The sequence below is a fragment of the Caloenas nicobarica genome, chromosome 2, assembly GCF_036013445.1.
Source record: "Caloenas nicobarica isolate bCalNic1 chromosome 2, bCalNic1.hap1, whole genome shotgun sequence".
NCBI lineage: Eukaryota > Metazoa > Chordata > Aves > Columbiformes > Columbidae > Caloenas > Caloenas nicobarica.
Window position 1 is genome coordinate 159,309,910 of NC_088246.1, and position 17,668 is coordinate 159,327,577.

Below are 17,668 nucleotides of genomic sequence, written 5' to 3' on the forward strand. Positions count from 1 at the left end.
TCTGATCTCCTCCTTAGCCTGGTAAATTTAAACACTAGTAACACTGTCAAACAGTGGCTAAAGAGGAAATATTTAGTTGTCTTTTGGCAGTGACAAATTACTTCAACCTTTATGGGTTCATTTTTTTAAGCAGTTTGACATTTTGTTACTAAGGCAGATTTTTTGCTTTATTGTTTCTTTCAGTCTGTTACACAACCACGGTATTACCAAGTAGGTTCCTATGAGTCATATGCAGGTGGGAAGAGAAAATGTCTCTATTGATAGCACCATTATTTTTTATTATTATTTGCAAATGTTCTTGCGTGTCACCCTTTTTCTGCTTGGTTCACGACTGACTTCTCATTTTTCCCCAAACATGTGAGCAAATATGATTTGTATTCATAGAATCATAGAATCATTTTGGTTGGAAGAGACTCTCAGGATCATCGAGTCCAACTGTAACCTAACTCTAGCACTAAACCATGTCCCTAAGAACCTCATCTATACACCTATTAAACCCCTCCAGGGATGGTGACTCCACCACTGCCCTGGGCAGCCTGTTCCAATGCCTGACAACCCTTTCCATGAAAAATTTTTTCCTAACATCCTATCTAAATCTCCTGTGGCCCAACTTGAGGCCACTTCCTCTTGTCCTATCACTTGCTACTTGGGAGAAGAGACCAACCCTTCCCATGCTCCAGCCTCCTTTCAGGTAGTTGTAGACGGCAATAAGGTCTCTCCTCAGCCTCCTGTTCTCCAGGCTGAACAGCCCCAGTTCCCTCAACTGCTCCTCATCAGACTTGTGCTCCAGGCCTCTCACCAGCTTCATCGCCTCCTCTGCACTCTCTCTAGCACCTCAACGTACTTCTTAAGATGAGGGGCCCAAAACTGAACACAGGATTCAAGGTGGGATCTCACCAGCACCAAGTACAGTGGAATGATCACTTCTCTAGTCCTGCTGGCCACACTACTTCTGACACAAGCCAGGACGTTCTTGGCCTTTTTGGCCACCTGGGCACACTGCAGGTTCATATTCAACTGCTGTCAATCAACACCTCCAGATCCCTTTCTGCCAGGCAGCTTTCCAGCCACTCTTCCCCAGCCTGTAGCGCTGCCTGGGGTTGTTGTGACCCAAGTGCAGGACTCGACACTTGGCCTTTTTAAACTTCATATGATTGGCCTCAGCCCATCGATCCAGCCTGTCCAGATCCCTCTGTATGGCCTTCCCAGCCTCCAGCAGATCAACACTGCCACCCAGTTTTTGTGTCATCTGCGAACTTACTAAGGGTGCACTCAATCCTTTCATCCAGGTCATTGATAAAGAGATTAAACAGAACTGGCCCCAGTACTGAGCCCTGGGGACACCACACATGACCGGCCGCCAACTGGATTTGGCTCCATTCACCACAACTCTTTCGGCCCGGCCCGACCCTCCAGCCAGTTCTTTATCCATTGCAGAGAACACCCACCCAAGGGCATGAGCTGCAGCTTCTCCAGGAGAATGCTGTGGGAAATGGTGTCAAAGGCTGTACTGAAGTCTAAGTACGCAACACCCACAGCCTTTCCCTCATCTACTAGATGGGTCACCTTGTTGTAGAAGGAGATCGGGTTGGTCAAACAGGACCTGCCTTTCATAAACCCATGTTGACTGGGACTGATCACTTGCTTTTCTTCTATGTGTCGTGTGATGTCACTCAGGATGATCTGCTCCATGATCTTCCCTGGCCTCGAGGTCAAACTGACAGGTCTGTAGTTCCCTGGATCCTCTTTCCAGCCCTTCTTGGCTCTGAAGATTTGTGTGGGCTCTGTCAAACTGGATCAAAACAGAAGTCCAACAAGTCTTGTGTTTTGCAACTGACCACAGTAAGTATCAGATACTCACTGAGGAGACAGAGGTAAACACAGAAAAGAAAATCCAAACCGAAGCCCTGACAACTTCAGAAATTCCTCAAATTGTCCAAATTTTGGCTTATGCCACAGCCTTCACTGTACCCATCCTTTGTGAAAAAGGACTGTGGGAATTGTCAGTGCTGTCATTTTGCACAATTGTAGCAAATTCTACAAAGTTCAGACAAGCACCTTCCAGCCGTGTGTTATACCAACTATCTTATCGTCTATAAAAACGGAAAAAAAGAAAAGAAAAAATAATCTTTTTTATTGATTCAACATGTGATATTTTTCAGGTTACCTGGATTTTGTCCATTATTCTATTGTGAAAAATAATCAACAGAAGATCTCTTGCAGGAACCTACTCCAAGGTTTATTGTAAAAACCAAGTGAGACAAATCAATTTCCATTCCTTTCCCAGTTATTTTGCTGAAGACAGTTCTGCAGCTCAGAGAGTTCTATGACTCAGACAATTCAAGTTTTCAAAGTGACCAAATGACATCCATTAGATTTTTCTCTTAATGATGTTTCAAGACCTGTTTCGTTTGGGTTTGGTTGGTTGGTTGGTTGGTTTGGGTTTTTTTGTTTGTTTGTGTGTGTGTGTGTTTTTTGTGTGTGTGTTTTGCTTTTTTTTTTTTTCTGGAGTATTACTTTATTTCAACCAATCACACCCCAAAATAATCAATTTACAGTCCTGGTTACAGGCACCTTCCTTCTTGCAAACAATCAATCTGCACAAGAAATGCTCTTGTTTGGCCTAGGTACTATAATTCTGGCCTGGTTTTTTTGATGTGGGGGGATGTGTTCTCTATGCTTTTTGCTGCCAGGAAACAGCTCAATCTCTAATCCTGTCATTATGCTGCATTCCTAAAGTCTTCACTTCTGACACTGTCAGGCAATGAATCATTTATTGCTCTTTGACATGCATGCAAAGATACGTCAAATTATAAAACCAATTATGAAACAATATACAGTCTTTTTATCACTTCAGAAATCCAGAATTTCTGTTTTAATACTGAAACAGAAGTAATGGCTAATCAGAAACTTTGCTGGGTATGTTACTTTAAGGTAATTATATTAATTTGGTATAATTTACTGCAATGAAATGGGGAACTTTTGAATATCTGGAGCTGTATAAATTTGCATAAGTATTACATTTTCACAGGTTCATTCTCCTAACCTTGTAGATACCTCCTGTATTATGCATAGTACATATACCAGCCCTCAAGTAATTTCAAGTCAAAGACAATCAAATTTCATGAGCCATGAGTAGCTTACCATTTATCCTGCAGGCCATCATTTTATGGTTTTAAATAAAATAGTTCTAGTGAGTAGAGGAGAAAGGGTGTTTGACTGACAGCTCTGGAGGGTCAAACTGTATTTGTTTACAAAATAAACAAAATATGTAGAGCAGAAACAGTGCTTTGCCTCCCTCAAGAATGTGACTTATCACTGTTTTGGAGGCACCTCTCTGCCCTGTTCCAGCTTTCACCCTTGCTTCTCATCAGTCAACTCTGTCTACCACCACCAGGTAGATCTAATTCCAACAGAAATGTTGAAGATTGTTTCAAGACATGACAAAAACCTGCGAGATGACAATGACTTTTGGCTTGGGTCATCAAAAAGCAGATACATAGTGCCTTCAACTAACTTTGTATCTTTCTCTTGCACACTGGAAGAGTTTGGGAACAACTTGGGAGACCTTATTGTGGCCTTTCAATATCTAAAGGGGGCTTATGAGAAAGATGGAGACAGACTCTTTAATAGGGCCTACTGTGATAGGAAGAGGGGTAATGGTTTAAACTAAATGAGGGTAGATTCAGACTAGATATAAGGAGGGTGGTGAAACCCTGGCCCAGGTTGCCCAGAGAGGTGGTGGATGCCCCATCCCTGGAGACATCCCAGGCCAGGCTGGACGGGGCTCTGAGCAAACTGATCTGGGTGAAGATGTCCCTGCTCATTGCAGGGGTTTGGACTAGATATCCTTTTAAGGCATCTTCCAACTCAAATCATTCTATGATTCTGTGAACAGGACAAGGAAGGCAAAGTGATAGGAATAGACTGTTGGTCTTATGTGACTTGCTAGAAACCAGAGGCCACAGAAGAATGGTAGCATACGCCCTTCGCACTTCGCAACACATCCAGCGATCCTGGAATAACTAAGTGACTGAGTGCACAGACATCGTCATTGCACCAGACCCTATTCAAAGACCGTATTATGAAGCTGGGAACGGCAGAAGTAAATGCTACTGTAAAACCAGACTGACTGGAAGCTCGATTTTGCAAGGTTTATGCCAATCAAAGAAGTAGTGTAAGCTTGTATGCATCTGACTGTGTCTAGCTTACCCTAAATAAATCCTTAGACACAGATTGTCATCCCAATACTCACATCTAACTGCCTGAACACTCACACACTTTTCTTGGTTATGCAAAGAACTTCCCTGAAGCATTACCCATTCTACACTCCAGTAGAAACTCTGAACATGTGATTAAGTCAAATCAACATCAGCAAGAGTTATTCTTGTACCGAAGAGTATCTAATAGTCTTATCTTGCCATGAAGCTTCAAAAAATGCTTTATCTATACTGGATAAACTTTTGTCTAATGTTATTCACCCATGTCTGGTTATACTTTTGAGAATCATAACACACTGAGCCATTTCTGTTCTCTTAGCACATTTTTTTCTGTTTGTCAGACTGCTGAAACTTGTCTGACCCTCAGAGAACTCATGAGATCATTGGAGCCTGGGCAGTCATTTGTGCACATGCTAATGATGTGGAGACTGTGTTTCTAAATTCACTACACCAAAACTTAAAATTCGTATTAGCTGTGAAACTGATTCTTGAGTCGTCATGACTGGCATGATGGCTTTGAAGAGAGGTACAGGCTCTGGCTGTTACTTGAAGATTTGTTTCTACAAAACAAGACAAAGTGGTTGGAAAAAAGAGGATTTTTTTTTTTTCTCATTCCCCAGTCCCTGAGCTTCTGTCTGGGACACTAGCCAATAGCAAAGGGTTGGCTTCCAGATGATGGATCTTGATTGTGCTGTTGTTGGCATCTATGCTTCTGTTGGAAATGCTGTCAGCTCAGAATCTATGAGAAGTCTCCTTTCAAGAAGTCTTTCATCATCAGTCAGTGGGAATTATTGTAGTGTTCTTGAGGGCATATAAAAATAATTTTTCAACAAAGTACCACCGGGAAAAAAAATACTGAGAGAAAAGAAAAACTGAATCATAGAGCATTCTATCAAAAGGTAGAGAGCAGCTAAGTCCATTTCCTAAAGTGAAGAGTAGAAAGGCTCTTCCTGCTGCTCGTGCACTCCATTTCAGGGAAGAAAGAAGGAAACATCTGTCCCAAGCCCCCTCCTATAAACCTCCTCAAAAATCAATGCTAAAATTGAAGGGAAAATGATAATTCAAAGAATGTCAGTCAAGACTGTACAAATCACATCAGTGGCTTTCAGCCTCAAAGTGAGAAATTACGGTAATGGGAGCCAAATAATTTCTTCAGCATGTAAGTGTAATAGTAGCTGTGAAAGAGAAATTAATTCTCCTTGTTCACTCTGCCTTTTACCACTCTACTCATAAATACTCTAAATTAGAGATAAAAACCTTCTTTTGAGTTATACAAGTCCAAGTGTGATTGACTTTTTCACAGTGATATGCAGAGAAACAGGGAGATTTGTAGAGTGCAGCAGTCTGATTCTTTCAAATACATAAGCATTGCAGAAAAATAGGAAAAAAAAAAAAGTGGGACTTCCTATGCAAATTCTATTGATTTTTCAAAAGGAACCAATTATCAGCCCAATATGAGCAATTCCTGAGGATTTTCTCCAGGAGACTCCATCACCCTCCTGTCTGGAGTCTCGTAAGAATCTCCAGATGATTTCATGACATTTTCATTGAACACCCACAGTGAAAAGATTGCAAAGATTTTCCAGCATCATATTTTAGGCCTAATCCCAAATTAAGCTCAGTTTTGAACTTTATATTATGCTGATCATCGCTTTGCTGTACCCTGCATATGCCAGATCAAAAAGTAAGAGCCACAAGAGAAAGAAATATGTCAATGATTAAAGAAACCGGTTATTGTCACATTATTGGTTACCAGGGTTTTTTTGCTACAGTTAGGAAACCATTTAGTTCTTTCTGCAGATCAGCCATCTAACTTCAGGCAACAGAAGATTAAAGACTTTATCAGTCATTTTCACAAACGGTGCTCTGAACACACTGATTGAAGATACTTGTCATTATACGTTACAAAGAACGGTATATCAACCCTCTTACTATTTCAGAATTATTATGCATTGGACATCTGCTGGAGCCCAAATCACAACTAATCACCATTTGCATAAGTAAGACATTGAAAGAATCCTGCACTTTTAAAACCACTCATTACGAACACATGCTAACACATGAAAGGTATGCTTTCCATACCACACTCACACCAAAGCAGAGAAGTCTAAGACCAAAAATAAAGCAATTTCCAAGTAAAATTAGTAATTCCAGATGAAATTCTGATGTAAACTACACTTCTGGAGTCTGGATTTGTTATATGCAGTAATTATAAGCAAAAACTATTTTAAATACTGTTTGTGATTTTTTTAATTTTTTTTTTTTTTTAGATGTTAATATATAAAAGTTAACTTACATAATGAAGTTCTAAATCAGTAAAATCAGAATCTTAACTATGCCTTAAGTTTGCAAATAATCAGGTATTGTTTATAAAACATCTTCAGTCTAGGAGGAGATAGAGAAACTTTGCTAATATCAAAAGGAAAAAAGAGAAAAATACAAATTGCCCTTCCTTGAAAATAGAATATCAGAGTTTCAGTCTTTTACAAAGTTTTAGTTCTTTTGCAAAGCTAGCACCTTGTTTTTCCTTACCCTGCCTTGTTTTGCCTTCCCTCACCCATATCTCTCTCTCTCACCCTTCCCTCCCTCTCTCACCCTTCCCCTTCTCCATGCCCTCTCCCTCTGCCTCCCACCTTTTTTTCGTACAGTTTTGTTTTGGGGTCAGCACACAGCACATGCCCTGAAAAAACAAAACAAAACAAAACAAACTCAAAACAAACAAACAAACAAAAACAACAACAAAAAAAAACCAGGAAAAATGTAATTTAGTTAGAAAGATGGCTGCTGTGCCAATAAATATGAAAAAGGATAACAGGAATCTCTACATTAAGGTTCCTATGTCTGAAGAGGAAGGAAATTTGCAGCTATGAATTCCTCTTCTTCCAGCTAAACAGGGATTTCAGGGCATACTACAATTCCCACAATGGATCCTACATGGGCTATTCTCTGATGCACTATCTTCCTTTTTCAAGAGCTGGAAAAGTGAAATATTGTGGCCAAAAAGCCATAACTATGCAGAAGAAAAGAAGAATAAAACACAGATGACTCCTATGTGACATAAAAATGTGGTTTTGAATAATGTTTTTGTGTTAGGCTGAAACAGCCTAGATTTTTCATATGTTGCTGAAAAGATGAAAATATTAGCAAACTGTCTGTGGAAAAGAACTCTTATCATCAACGCAATTTTATTTGAATGACACTCCTAGTTCTTGTATTATGCCAGGCATGAGCTTTATGTCTTTTGGAGTAGCTACATCAGTGCTAGATGGAAAAAGAACACTTCTTATCAAACACCAGCACCTTACTAATGAGAAGTTGTATGGTTAATCAATTTGATTACTTAGAAGTCAATTTATCTGCAGTGCAACTGCTACCCAAGTGAAAATAAGATTACTGTGAGTACAGTTTATTAATAATCCCCAGTACGTCATTGACTCAACTTGATTATAACACAGCAGGCATGTGATGCACAATATTACAAAGACACTAAAACAGTCTGACAACTCTGGATATGGAAGAGGTGTATGGTACAGGGTAAGGCATAAAAGTTCTGAAGTGCAAGTGACCATTCAATTCTCAGTTCTGCAAGGAACTTTTCGTTTTATTGCAGATGTAGGATTTGTAGATATCTTTCAGCGTCCAGCTCTGATGGCTGCTGAGATCACCTGAAAGCATGAGTCAGTGTGACGTTCAGATACAGATTTCATAACATCCACCATGACCCCCTGAACTTCCTCACAGCCAAAAGCAATTTAGCAGATCCAGAGGGGAATTCAGATGCCCCCAAAGGAAGCCAGTCACACACAGCCCATGAGTCTGTTTCACCACACTAGATCTCCCAAGCCTGCAGTAGATACGATCCTATTTTGAGCCTATTGTTAATCTACTGTGATACATATTCCCCATGAGTACAGGTTATAGGCTGAAGAGAGATTGAGAAAGTACTAGCACTTTTTCTTATTCTGTAGATTGCTCTCTACTAGTTTTTTAGAACACAAAAGCATTTTCCTTTTTATTTATCTGACAACAAAAATGTCTTTTTCAATAAAAAATGTCTTTGTTGTCTTAATTTTGCTTGGAAAAAAAAGTGTAGTATAGATAGAAAGAAAATCTTAAAGAGGGAGGGAAGGAGGAATGGAGAAAGGAAAGATCCCGTTTGCTGGGTAGATGACTGGGAAAGGAGTGGAAGACTTGGGGAAAAAAAAAAAAAAAAAAAAAAAGAAGTATAAATAGGATTAGTTATTATAACTACTTTGCTAAGCCAGGAGATGACGAAATTGTCAGTGTTGTTCAGAAGTCACTTGGGGAGAGCTAGGGAAAATGCACATGTACAGTCCAAAGCTGCTGGCATTTAATTAGTCTCCACACTGAGAAGTCAGAAGTGCAGAACAAGAAACCTTCAGGATCTATTATTAAGCAGTGGCACTTCAGCAGCCCAAACACAGAAGATTAACTCAGGAAGTGGCAAAAGGAGCTGATGATTGACGTGGACTTTCTTTAGAAATGAAGTCAGTCATTTATATTTCAAGTAAGAAAAAAGCAACTCAACTGTGTTATCTAGATTAGAACTTCCACAGTCAATGTATGAGCCTAAAACCAAACTTAGGTTTCTGATGCACCTATGTTTTGACAGGAAGAAAAAGGTAAAATGGGGTGTATGAGCTAGAGATGGTATGACAAGAGTCCTCTACTTTGTATTTGAGAGATATCTGGAAAATATGACTTAGTAGTATTAACATCAGATTTCGGCACAATTCTAGCTTTCCTGAGGGCTTAGTACTACTGTGAATCCAGCCACTACTCTACTGAGGTGATGTGTTCAAATCTTTTCTGAACCATATGTCATGGGTTGAACGTGGCCAGCTTGCAGGTGCCTACCAAGCTGCTCTATCACTGCCTTCCCTCAACAGGACAGAGGGAGAAAAATACAACAAAAAGCTGATGGTTCAAGGGAAGGATAGAGATCACTTACTAATTACCATCACAGCCAAAACAGACCCTGCTTGGGGAAATTAACTTAATTTATTACCATTTAAACAGAGTAGAAAGAGAAATAAGAATAAATCTAAAACCACCTTACTTCAGGGCACAACCACCTGCTCCAGTATGGTGTCCTTCATGGGCTGCAGTGGGACAACCTGTATCACCATGGTCTTCCCCACAGGCTAAAGCGGAATCTCTGCTCTGGTACCTGTAATACTTCATCTCTTCCTGTTTCATTGACCTTGGTGCCTACATAGTTGTTTCTCTCACATTTTCTCACTCTTCTCTCTCAAAGCTACTCTACAGAGTTTTTTCCCCTTTCTTAAATATGTTATCACAGAGATGCCACCAACTTGGCTGATGGGCAAGCCCACTTCGGCCAGCAGTGGGTCTACCTTGGAGGCAGCTGGAACTGGCTTGAACATGGGGACAGATTCTGGTGTCTTCTCACAGAAGCCACCCCTACCCCTATCTCCTTCCGCTACCAAAACCTTGCCACCTAAACCCAATATACCACTACCATTAGTCCATCTACTGAGTATGATGGCTCTAGAAAGGGCAAAGTTTACTTTTGTCAGCAAGTCTGCTTCCTGAGTTTGTTAAATTTATATCAAACATATGAAAATGAATAAACTGTGAACTTAGTAAATGTCTCAGACAGAGTGAACCACTGATTTTCCAGGGGTTTTAAGTCATGCATCTCCTAGACCTGAGAAAGAGGGTGCAATAGGAATGATTTAGAGTTCCTACCCATTACATGCTTCTGCTCGAATTGAAATATTCTAGAAAAATAATCTGGCTGCAACCTGGGGTGGGAAAAAGCTTTTTTTGGTTTACAAACAATAGGTAAGCCTCAAATAATGAAAGTCTAAACTGTTTGCAATCTTACAGAGAACTGAATAATCAGATTCAATTCCCTAGAAAAGACATCAGATGGAAGACACTTGCCCGGGAGATGCATCTTAAGAGCTTAAGCCTGGCGACTTCTGAGATCAAGGAAAACACAGAAATGTACATGAAAAGTAGAAGGATCCAAACTCATCTTCGCAGACATGAAACAAAACAAAATAAAAACCCAGACAGACCAACATTAACTGTTTCACAGCATTTTGTGATGTAAAAAGAAACTAACCAAAGTCTATTTAAAACTCATTTTCCCGTGTCTTACTTCCCAGTGAAGCTTTGTTTGCCATGGAAGACAAAATATGTTAATTGTTCTAGCCTAGATTTAGTCAGTTGCATCAAATCAGAGTAGCTTGCAAATGAAAAAATGTAGTATATATTGACTTAAGGTAATCAACAGTTACTAATTTGCCCATGCAGTCCAACCAAATATATACCTAAAGTGAGTAGAGAGGTCTGCAGTTGTCATCTAAAGAAAAGGGTAGGATCCATTCTCATGCACATTGACAGTGACTGCAAAATTCTCCAAATCTGGACATGTCTATAATCCAGCTGAGGCTACATTTAACACGCAGACTCAAAAAAATCTGGAATAGAATCTACAAATTTGTAAAGGAAACTTGACCCGCTGCAAAGCATTGCAGCCCTATAAAATAATATTTCTCCTCTTCCTTCCATTCTTTATAGCTGGATATAAACACCCACATAAACCAGCAGTCACAAAGCTCTCACTTGGACTTAGGTTTACTCCCACCGCAGTTTCTTTTCCAGCACTGAATTTTTATTTTTTTTTATGTTACACCAAGAGAAATAGTCTTTACTGATTATCATACATCATGGATAGCATACGGAAAAAGGCCATCACAGTCTATTAAATTAAAATGCTCAGATCAAGAACAGGTGTCAAGACTTATAGAGGTTTCTAAAGCAAAGCAAATGCATATCTGACAATGTAAACTTCTGGAGGAAGACTGTGCAACATTTTATTTATGATTATTTGGTGTGTGATGTTCAGATGACCTGAAGTGTAGCAGAGTGCTAACGCCAGTTCATGATGGAGTGCTTTCATTTTGGTATTTAATAGGTCACCTGCTAGGATAATAATTATGCTCTCATTTAAAAAAAAAAAAAAAAAAAAAAGAGAGAGTGGAGAATTAGCCTTTCCATTTATCTTCTTACAATATAATTTTGTCTAGAGGATATGAAAAGTAGGAAAGACTCCCCAAAGAAACCTCTCTCTTGTGTGATGTACAGAGACAAAAAGATTAGTCTAGAGAGACAAACACTTGAATTGGTTATTTAAATTTATATTATGTGACTATCTACCAGAGAGGCAGAGGTTGAGGTCAATTTGTTTGCCAAAAGCATACAATTACCCAATGGTTCAGATAGAAGGCACAGGACAAACATTCTCTGGGTCTGAGTTAATTCACTGGTAGTTCTGCACCAGCCGCTCAAGGCTAGCATATTTTTAACATTTATACAGAACAGCTTTGACAGGAAAGGTTGAGGGAAGCTGAGGGCAGCATGTTAATCAGAACCCTTTAAACAGGGTTTCCTAACAAGTTAAGTTCTGGGTTGAGTTTCTAGAACCGAGGAAAACTTTCTGATGAAAAACACTTCAAAGCTAGCAGTTAAAAAATTAATCATTGTTTTCTAAACAAACAACTTTGTACTAGAAATTAAACAACAAGCTCTCCAACTGCAGTAAGAAAAAAGGTCAGACATGCACTAACTGTGGCACCTGTCTTGAATAAGGCACCTTATCACCATCACACACAATATTCAACACGCCAGACACAAACCCTTCCGTCTCAACATCCTTACTAATGACTCAAGTCCTCTGGCTGACAAACATAAGACCTGAAAGCAAATATGTTTTACGGAATACTTAATTTCACCTTACAGCGGACACCTGGTCAGATGAATCCTGCCTTAAAAGTGTCATTGTCAATCAGAGGTATATACCTACATCTTTAACATTTCTGAAATTATTCATATAGGTGGGGGTTGAACACCCAGGAACTGTGTATCCAAGTGCCAGCTGGTTCATGTAGAAATGTTTGAAGGGATCTTTTTCTAACAAAATCCCGCTACTAGAGATATAAGACAGGGCATTTTCTTCACAGATAATGTGAACAATCTGTGTGACCAGATGGAAGTAAGACATCATTGTTCATCCTCCTTACCTCTGAAGAAGTGGGTTTGCAGTAGCCAGCTCCAAACACTAGATTTTCTAAGGACATACTGGACTGGTCTGGTCCTGCCTCCAGGTTTCCTTTACCAAGCCATGAACCTTTCCCTGGGCGAGCAAAACTTAAAGAAGAAAAAATTGAGAAGAAAAATAATTAGAACAGTGTTGTTAGGGAAGAGTCATCATTGTACCAGTGCTATTTCCTACCTTAGATTATGCTTGCCTTTTTGGTTTTATTATTTTTCTTGTTGGTTTTTGCTTTTATTTGCTTCAAGCTGACACCATAAGTCCAGTATGCACGAGCTCAAATGATGTGAATGTAGCTCTCTTTCTTGGCATTCACTCTCTCCTTTTTCTGCTGTCTTACAGATCTTTTTTTTCCAGCATAACATGTCAAGAATACCACCTGTCTGTCTATCCACATAGATAATACTCATCCAGCTTCTCATCAGCTTTATCTTGATTGATTCAACATTTTTCTCTCTGACTTTAACCGTATCAGCCTTCCTCTTTAATCTGTGCATGAAATCTCTTTGCTATCAATATCCTTTATAGCTCATTCAAACCTTTTAATACAGATTGTAAGTTTAGTTCCCACTTCTCACTTTCTCATGACATAAGCTTCCAGCATCAAATTGACAAGGTTTCAGCCCAAAACATGTATTTCCTTTTTCTGGGTGTAGTCCATTCACTGGGGATATATTCTCCTACACCTATGTGCAACATGAAATTGCTTTCATCCAAATCCTTCCTCAAAAGCCTGATAGAATTGAAGTTGTTTTAGTGCTGAGGTCATTACCTCTCAGTGATGACTATTATGGTCGCAGTGTTCCCTTCTAACTGTATCTATATGTCCCCTATCTTACAGCACGAACCCATTAAGAGTGGAACACCTTGTTTGGCATTTACTCAGCATTGAGCCCACCAGAGTCCTGATGCTTAGCTGGGGTTCTTATTCTGGATTAAATCTGAGCAAATGTCTACATCCCAGTTAATGATGTAGGCTGCCTTTGTAGTTGCTGGAGAGGAATCAGCATTTCCAGGGTATGAATCATCTCCTTCTGAAGTAGCGATTTCAAATAGGTTAAATGAATTTCGCTCTCAAAGTGCTTATTTCTTATTGTGTATTACAGAGAGAGGCTAGGATGGTGCCTCATAAACAACTGAAGTTAGGTGGGATAAACCTCATTGTTAGTCCCTGGGATAGTATGTTCTGTATATAAACTGCATCAAGATTTCAAGAGAGAAATCAGACTACTCGTCGCATGTACAATAAGCCAAATTACTGAATCTAAATTGCGATGCAAGCAACCAAAATTGTTCTTAAAAAGCATATAGGCAAAGGTGGCATTGAAATAATGAACTGCAGAGAAAAAAGAAAAACACATTTGCTGTTCATACTCAGGGCAGTGGTAAAGCCCCTGAGTTTGTGCCACAGCTTTCAGACTGGCATCACCATCCACAGGCACCTGATGCCCATCCAAGCATCCCAAATTACACCACACCCAGGAGACCTGGTTTCCTTGGAAGAACAAAAGCTTCCAAGGTGGGGAGCACAAAAAACATTTTAAAACCATAATGTGCTAGAACTAAAAGCCACAGGACAGTGACATTCATTCTGCCAAAACTTTCCAACCTGAGGTTATATCTCTGCCTAGATGTGTATCGTGTGGTCATGTCAACTCAGATCAGCCAGAATTCACGGATATCTACACCTGATTCAGTTTTTAAGGACTGACGAGTTCTGGCTGTTGTACAGAAACACACACACACACATACCAAAAAAAAAAAAAAAAAAGAGGCTTCTGCTGAGGATACAAGACAAAAGAGAGAAGCAACAATACTTGCTATCACCCAAATAACAAGTAAGGGAAACAGTGATGTGTGCAACATCAGAAAAAGAATCTCAAGCAAAATTAGGAATTGGAGCAGTTTCAGAAGATTAATCACAAATCCCTGCCTCACCTCTAAGTCAAAACTGCTGTTTGTTATATATTCCCTAGCATTCATACACTGACAAAAAGGACATCCTGTGAGTGGGAGGATGGCATAGAAGACTTTAACATATATCTGGATTTGCTCATGTATATATTAATTTATATGATCCAAGAAATTTCCAGGTGGCTGCTTCTAAGCAGCATAAAGTCTTTCCATGTATTTCCTACATGCAACATTTAAGATAAAAATAAATAAATAAACTAAAGCAATTGCAAACAGACAAGAGATAAACACTACTCTGAATAATTTCAGCTGTTATAGGATGATGTTTTCTGCCCTAGTCTGCTGCAAAGGCTCAAGAAGCAGAAATAAAAAATGATTGCTGTGGTATCAGAGAAAGAAGCTTAAACAAATGTTCCCTGCACACGAAATACTCCTCATTTGAATATTAGCAAAGCTTTCAAAGGTTTTAAGGGAGAGGAAAGCACTTTTTTAATGCCTTATTTATTTATTTATCTTTTGCTTTTACAGCAAAGGAGGGATTTTAATCTCTTGGTTTTATGGAAATTGATTTCACATACCGCTGTAAAACAAAAACCCTTTTTGGGAAACCTGCCAAAATGTTGTATATCTGTTGAGGGAAACTTTAACTGGAGGCTGAAAAACTATTGAGGTTCCCTGAACGCTTTCTGAAGTACATAATACTTGAAGACAATTTTTATTAACAATAACAGGTTAATTTACTGCATCAAATTTTGTTTTCTGTATTTAGTTTTTCCAGTGTTTTCTGCAACCAGGCACATTTGTATGAATCTCATACCTTGGTTATTTACATGACCATTTGGACTGTCTGTTTCATAGCACTGATTTAATATCAACATTTAGATCCTCATCTGTATGTTAACCTTACCTTCTATTTGGAGTCAGGATAAAAAAGGTCAAAAGAGGTAATGTGAGCATGTCAGAGAGAATGGACATGTGTGCAGAATTATTAACATTTTCAGTGAAAGAAACAATTTATATTTAGTTTTTTTAGCTGTTCTTCTGTTGACCTTATCCATGACGTGTCTATCTTTCAGAGGACTTTCATAGTTCTTATAGCAGTCATCTGTGGACACATACTATGGAAAGCTTCCTTGAAAAGCATGTTTTTTCCTATGATATAGCCTGCAAGATACCAGTAGTCAAAATTTAAGAACTTTCTGACTCAAAGGTTATGTTCAGGCAATTACTTCCAGCAGTCATGGCTATCTTCTATGAATTTGTGTCCATGCCTTTTTGATTTATACTTTTGGCCTCTGTAACGTCTTTTGGAATGACTGGCATTTTAATGTGCACATATAAATGTGCTGCACTTTCTGTTGCGAACCTGCTGTTGGAGAATTTAACATGGCACCTCTTAATTCTTCTATGGTGTAAAATATTAAATAATCATATCCTTTTTTTAATCTTCTGTGAGCTATTCTCTAACATATAAATTAGATGACAGTTCCCTAGCATAAGAAATGCATTTGCCTTGATAAATGTTGATTTGCATGTGCTATTGAAGTAATTCAGAATAAATGCTTTAGGCCAGTTTAATAAAATATAATATTCCCTCTGAGACTAAACTGTCGGAAAATGCAATAACCTTTTTAAATTTTTCATTGACTTTTTTTTAAATGAAGGGGGTTTTGTTGTTGTTGTTGTTGTTTGGTTGTTTTTTTGGTTTTTGGGGTTTTTTTGGTAAGCAAAACTTAATTTCTTCCTGTATTGCAGTTTTCAGCAAAATGGTGCAAAAAAACCCCTAACAGATACAGATCTTCTGACTCTTGCATGGGGAAAAAAAATAAACCTATCTTGCATGATATAAAATGGTCAAACTGGAAAAAAAAAAAAAAAAAAAAAAAAAGAAGAAAAAACACCCACCAAAAAAAACCCACCAAAAAAAACCCACAAAACCAACACAATATAATCTTCATGTTTCTAGTTACAAGAAATTATGATCTTCTGACTGAACCAGGAGTGGAATTTTAGGAAATAAACTTGCATCCCACTTAGACCAGATCTTATGGGGAAATCACATATTTTTCCTCCAAATATTACTGATTTTAAAGATGAAACATATAACTAAGTCCCATGGAAACAGCACACCTCAGAATCAGAGTCTCATGTCTTCCACTGACAGCACTGTTTGGATTTCACCAGGACCTTCCTTCTACCTCCCACAGATCAGGAAAAATGCAATGCACAACACTGACTTCCCTCAGCGTTTTGATTAAAATCTTTAAGATAACTTTTGGCAAATTACTACTAGCTTGTGGCCATAGGGTACCTGGATGATCTGTTATTTGGTTTTCATAGAATCATCAAATGTTTGGGATTGGAAATGACCTTAAAGATCATCTAATTCCAAACCCCTGTCACGGGCAGGGATACCTTCCACTAGGTGACATTGTGCAAATCCCCATCCAACCTGGCCGTGAGCACTTCCAGGGAAGGGGCATCCACAGCTTCTCTGGACAAGCAATTTTAGTGCCTCGCCACCCTCATGGTGAAGTATTTCTTCCTTATATCTAATCTAAAGGTACCCTCTTTCAGTTTAAAGCCATTACACCTTGTCCTTTTGCTACCTGCCTTTTTGCAAAGTCCCTCTCCAGCTCCTTATAGGTTTCCCTTAGGTCCTTGAAGGCTGCTATAAGGTCTCCCCAGAGCCTTCTCTTTTCCAGGCTGAACAAACCCAGCTTTCTCAGCCTGTCTTCATAAGAGAGGTGTTCCAGCCCTCTGATCATCTTTGTGGCCCTCTGGACTGTTTCCAACAGGCCCATATCCTTCTTATGTTGGGAGCCCAGAGCTGGACACAGGACTTCTGGTGGGGTCTCACAAGAATGGAGCAAAGGGGCAGAATCACCTCCCTTGACCTGCTGGTCACACTTCTTTTGATGGAGCCCAGGATAGGGTTGGCTTTCTGGCCTGTAAGTGCAAATTGAGCTTCTCATCAATCAACACTCCCAGGTCCTTCTCCTCAGTACTGTTCTCAATTCATTCTCCACCCAGCCTGAATTTGTTCTTGGGATTGTCCTGAACTACATGCAGGACCTTGCAGTTGGCCTTGTTGAACTTCACGAAGTTTGCATGTGCCCACCTCTCAAGCCTGGGAAGGTTCAACTGGATGGTATCCCTCTTCACTCCAGTGTGTCAACCACACCACACAGTGCGGTGGTATCAGCAAACTTGCTGAGGGTGCGCTCAGCCCCATTGTCCATGTTGCCAATAAAGATGTTAAAGAGAGCCAGACACAATACCAAACCCTGAGGAATGCCACTCGTCACTGGTCTCCACTTGGACATGGAGCCATTGAGCACAACTTTTGGAGTGTCATCATCCAGTCAATTCCTTATCCATTGAGTGGTCCATCTGTCAAATCCATGTATCTCCAATTTAGAGACAA

General features: G+C 39.4%; 1 protein-coding gene across 1 annotated transcript in view; it reads right to left on the reverse strand.

The window, feature by feature from the left end:
- Nucleotides 1–17,668, reverse strand: part of FAM135B (family with sequence similarity 135 member B) — a 138,857-nt gene that overhangs the window by 43,035 nt on the left and 78,154 nt on the right. The window contains exon 6 of the mRNA XM_065628718.1: nucleotides 12,296–12,422. Within this exon, the coding sequence (XP_065484790.1) occupies nucleotides 12,296–12,422 (127 nt within the window). The remainder of the gene's footprint in view (nucleotides 1–12,295; nucleotides 12,423–17,668) is intronic.